This window comes from Dendrobates tinctorius, unplaced genomic scaffold, assembly GCF_039654945.1.
Source record: "Dendrobates tinctorius isolate UK_male_01 unplaced genomic scaffold, ASM3965494v1 ptg000058l, whole genome shotgun sequence".
Taxonomy (NCBI): domain Eukaryota; kingdom Metazoa; phylum Chordata; class Amphibia; order Anura; family Dendrobatidae; genus Dendrobates; species Dendrobates tinctorius.
The window spans coordinates 1296004-1300326 of NW_027361726.1; the positions used below are offsets into that span (position 1 = coordinate 1296004).

Genomic DNA, 4323 nt, shown 5'->3' on the forward strand with positions numbered 1-4323 from the left:
CTCCAGACCACGGCTGCGGCCTGTTCCCCGCCACCCGGAAGCGTTTCAGAGTTATTACCTCATAAAGGGACAGTAGTCAGAATTGTAAAAATTGGCCCGGGCATTAACATGCAAACCACCCTTGGGAGTAAGGGGGTTAAAATCAATCTGATAGTTCACGGAAGTATGCCAGAAATCACGTTGGTTGAGTCTTTTTAATTTCGACCTTAACCGATGTGAGGGGATATATTGATAAGATACAACTGGAGACTACATTGGGATTTTTCTCATATATAGATAGCCTTATAGGCTTTTCTTTATGGTAGTTTTGCTCAGGGGCTGCATACACAAAACAGAAAACTATTTTTTTCTTATTAATCAAAATCATACACAAAGTTGTGCAATTGGTTGAAAAAGTTGAATATTTCTAACTTTATAGATATATAGTCAAGTCTTCCATCTGCACAGAACAAATATATGCACAGAATAGTGTGCCAAAAAAGAATAAAAGACTTAATCCCACAGCAAAGAATGTAAATCACACACACACCATATAAATGAGATTGCACGGCCATGTGCTCTCCAGATATCCTGCCTGGGCTTAATGAATGCCGCCTGGTTTGCCTGAGGATTTATGGATCTGGGATCTGGGACTGCAGCTCATTTCTGTGTACAACCATTGTCTTTGTGGGACGTTAGGCCGGAGTCACACTGGCGAGGAATACGGGTGCGTGCGAGGCGCAAAAAGCACGCATTAGACACGGACCAATGATTCTCTATGGGGTCACTCGCACCAGGCGTATATTTCTCCTCCGTATCCTACGCTCCGTGCCACTCGCAGCATGCTACGATTGTCAGCGTACTACGCCCGTAGCACGCCAATGCAAGTCAATGGGTGCGCAAAAAATACGGATTACACACTGACCACACGTGTGACCTGCGAGCAAAACGCAGGTCTTTTGGCTGGTGACAGGAAATGGGCCAATCCATCATCAGGAAGCGTAGACATGCAAATGAGCTCAAAAAGCGCTCCAGACATCCAGGAAGTACGCCTCCACGGAGTACAGCAACAGCATGGCGTCCACTTACATAAATGTGGAGATGCTAATTGTGCTGGTGCAGGAGCGTCCAGAAATATGGGACCCACGCGACGCAAACTATGCGAACCGCACACGAAAGGAGGCGTCATGGAGGCGCATCTGTCGCCAGATGTACCATGACTTCGGTGACAGACCACGTGAGGAGCAGCAGAAAATTCGTAAGTGCAACCATAAAAATATAATTAACGTTAGCGCGCGCTATAAAATGACTCTACAATCAGCACCCCCCTTCCTGGGCATGTAATTTTAGCCTCATGAGGCCGTTACATTAGGATGTGACACGTGGCTTCACACAGCCATAATTAGGGGTTAGGCCACAAGCTCCTCATCCTCCTAGCCACAAAAATTATTTTCAGGGGAGCTAATGAGACCCTGGGTATCGGCCCAATTACATATGCCACCATGGGTAGAACGCACACCCCATAAGGCCCCATGCCTAGACTACTGTTTGAAAATGTGACCACTCAAATATGTGATTTTGACAATCTTTCCTGTCACATTGCAGTTGAAGATGTGATGAAACGGTGGAGAAGCATCCGGGACCAATACCGCCGGGAACGCCAGCAGCGGTCCAGGAGTGGGGATGCTGGCCATGTAAAGCGGAAATATATATATTATGACCGGCTGAACTTCCTCGCCCCAATTCTGGCTCTGAGACCGTAAGTACATACCTCACACCACATGACACAAAAACATTACACAAATACTTTACAGGGACAAAAATATTGATGTATTTTTGCCTCTGTTCTATTTCATAACAGAACTCAATCCAACCTTACGGATCGAGGAACGGCCTCAGAGGCAGAGCCCGTTATTGATCCTGTAGGGGATGAGGTGGCTGGCCCATCTTCTCCCCCTACAAGAAGGATGTCTGAAGAGGAGGCATCACAAGAGCACACAATGGCTGCCCGACAAAACACACCACCAGGACGGTCTGCAGCTGCAACCTCACCCATCCTGGAAGAGATGGGCAACTTGAGCAGCAGCCCAACTGCCCAGATCAGGCCCTCCCCACAGGCTGCTCTAGCAACACGGCGAATAAGAAGAAGGCGCCAGGTCGCCATTCAAGAGAGCAGGACCAATGTGGACACTGGGGTGCTGAATTACCTGTCCAGAGTCACTACAGATGATGGTGAGGAGGCCTATGCACGTAGCCTCACCCTTTATCTCCGTGCCCTTACCCGTGAGGTCAGGCTCCGTATTAGGGGGTGTATTCAGATCCTGCTTGATGCAAGCACCCCCCCCAATACCCCATATGAGGTGTTTGAATTTCTGGAGAGGTGGCAGCTCTCACCAAGAAATGTAATGCGCATGAGACCATCCACACAGATGCTTGCTCAAGCAGGGTCTGAACAGCCCCTAATACGTGGGCCAACACCTCAACCCCTTCCTCCCCCTACCCATCCTTCTATTCCGCAGCCCCAAATGTCTTCAGCAAGCCAACCCCACCAATATGGCCACTTGTACCCACCCAGTGTTGGAGGCTGGTCCCAACCTGGTTGGGGACGATCTGGCTATCTTGGTGGGTATGATCCACGGGCCTACCATAGCCAACAAGAAGCCCCTCACCATCATCATTATTACTCTGGGCAGTATCACCAACAGGCCCAGGAGGCTGGACAACAACAGCATCATGGGCAACAGTATGGCCCCACACAGGGCGATGTTGGCCACAATGTCCAGCAGCACCCCCAGGCTGTTCCTCCCCGTTCCCCTTCCCCTACATATGAGGATTTATGAATCCAAACTTTGGAGATGTCCAGTGAAATGTAACTGGTGCTTCTAATCTAGAGAAAAAAACAGGTGTTCTCCATCACCAACATTTAGAACATAATTTAACACTCACATTTGTAAACAATGTTTTCCAAACATATGAAACAATCCATCATAACAGGCAACGCTACCTCACGCCTTTCACACAGATATTACATGTGTGTATAAAAGAGAATATTTAAATGCGCTATACTGTTACCTGAAAGGATGAAAATACACTAATCACTTGTTAATGCATAGGAAAGGCGTGCTTGCCTTTAGTTAAGTAGTCAACTTTGTTATTAGCATTCTCTAGTAAACCAATTTGAGGCGAACAGCATTCACAATATCACGCTCTCTCTATGTCTTAACAAGTGAGTTTTGTATTTTCATCCTTTCCAGTATAGCATGCTTAAATATTGTCTGTTCTACAGACAGGTAATATCTGTGTGAAAGATGTGAGGTAGCCTTGCCTGTCATGGTGGAATCTTTCTATGTTTGGAAAACATTAGGAGGAAATGTGAGTGTTATCTTATTGACTTTATTTTGGTGATGGAGCTCACCCTTTGTTGCCTAATCCAGGTTAATGTAGGCATGCAGCAATGTTGTTATTGCATAATGTTTGTTGCAGTTATTTTCTGTTATGTTAATGTTATATCAAGTTAACGAAGGCCCAAAGGGTCATTTTGGCCATTGCCAAATTTGTGTGATGGCAAAATTATGTTTGCCTTTAAGCAAAAACCAAAAAACAAAAAGACAAAACTAAAAATTTGTCTACTCTAGTTAACGTCTCTGTGTGATTTCTCACTATCCCTCACAACATACTAACAGACACCAACCAATGCAAAGAAACACTCATAGAATCATAACAAGGCTTGAGTAATATATATTTAGACACACTTTGAACCAAAAATAATTAGAACATAGACACAGCATTCTCTTGCAAAGAAGTAGCCCCCTCAGGTGAGATAAAGTAATTAGTGAATATATCACGCACTTTGAGGCCAGAGAGCGGTCTACGTTGAGGGATGATAGGTGGTCTCACCCTGCGCACATTGTCCGGCCTACGCACAACACCATCAGAGAAGGAGCAATCATGTATCCTGGTGAAGTTATGCAGAACAACACAGGCTTTCACAACTTCATTCACATTTTGCTCACTCAACTGAATGGCAGACTGGAGTACCCGCCATTTGGCACAAAGAATCCCAAAGGAACACTCCACCAGTCACCTAGCACGTGATAGGCGCAAGTTCAAAATTCTGCGCCTGTGGTCAAGGTTGCGCCGGGGATATGGCCTCATGACATTACGTGATAACTGAAAGGCCTAATCTGCCACAAGGACATAAGGGACTGATTGTTCGGGGGAGCCTGGTAGCTGGCGTGGTGGTGGTAGTTCAAACTGGTTGGTGCGTAGCCGCCGACCCATTATGGAAGTATTGAAGACTCTATAGTCTCCCGTCCTTCCATAGGCCCCAATGTCCACAATTAT

At 46.2% G+C, this 4323-nt stretch overlaps 1 protein-coding gene across 1 annotated transcript; it reads left to right on the forward strand.

Moving 5' to 3' along the window:
- Positions 1 to 914: 914 nt before the first annotated feature.
- Positions 915 to 2826, forward strand: LOC141092056 (uncharacterized). The gene is made up of 3 exons (XM_073577915.1): positions 915 to 1237; positions 1585 to 1738; positions 1841 to 2826. The coding sequence occupies exons 1-3, from the start codon at positions 1054 to 1056 to the stop codon at positions 2817 to 2819; spliced, it is 1317 nt and encodes a 438-aa protein (XP_073434016.1). The 5' UTR covers positions 915 to 1053; the 3' UTR covers positions 2820 to 2826.
- The last annotated feature ends 1497 nt before the right edge of the window (positions 2827 to 4323 follow it).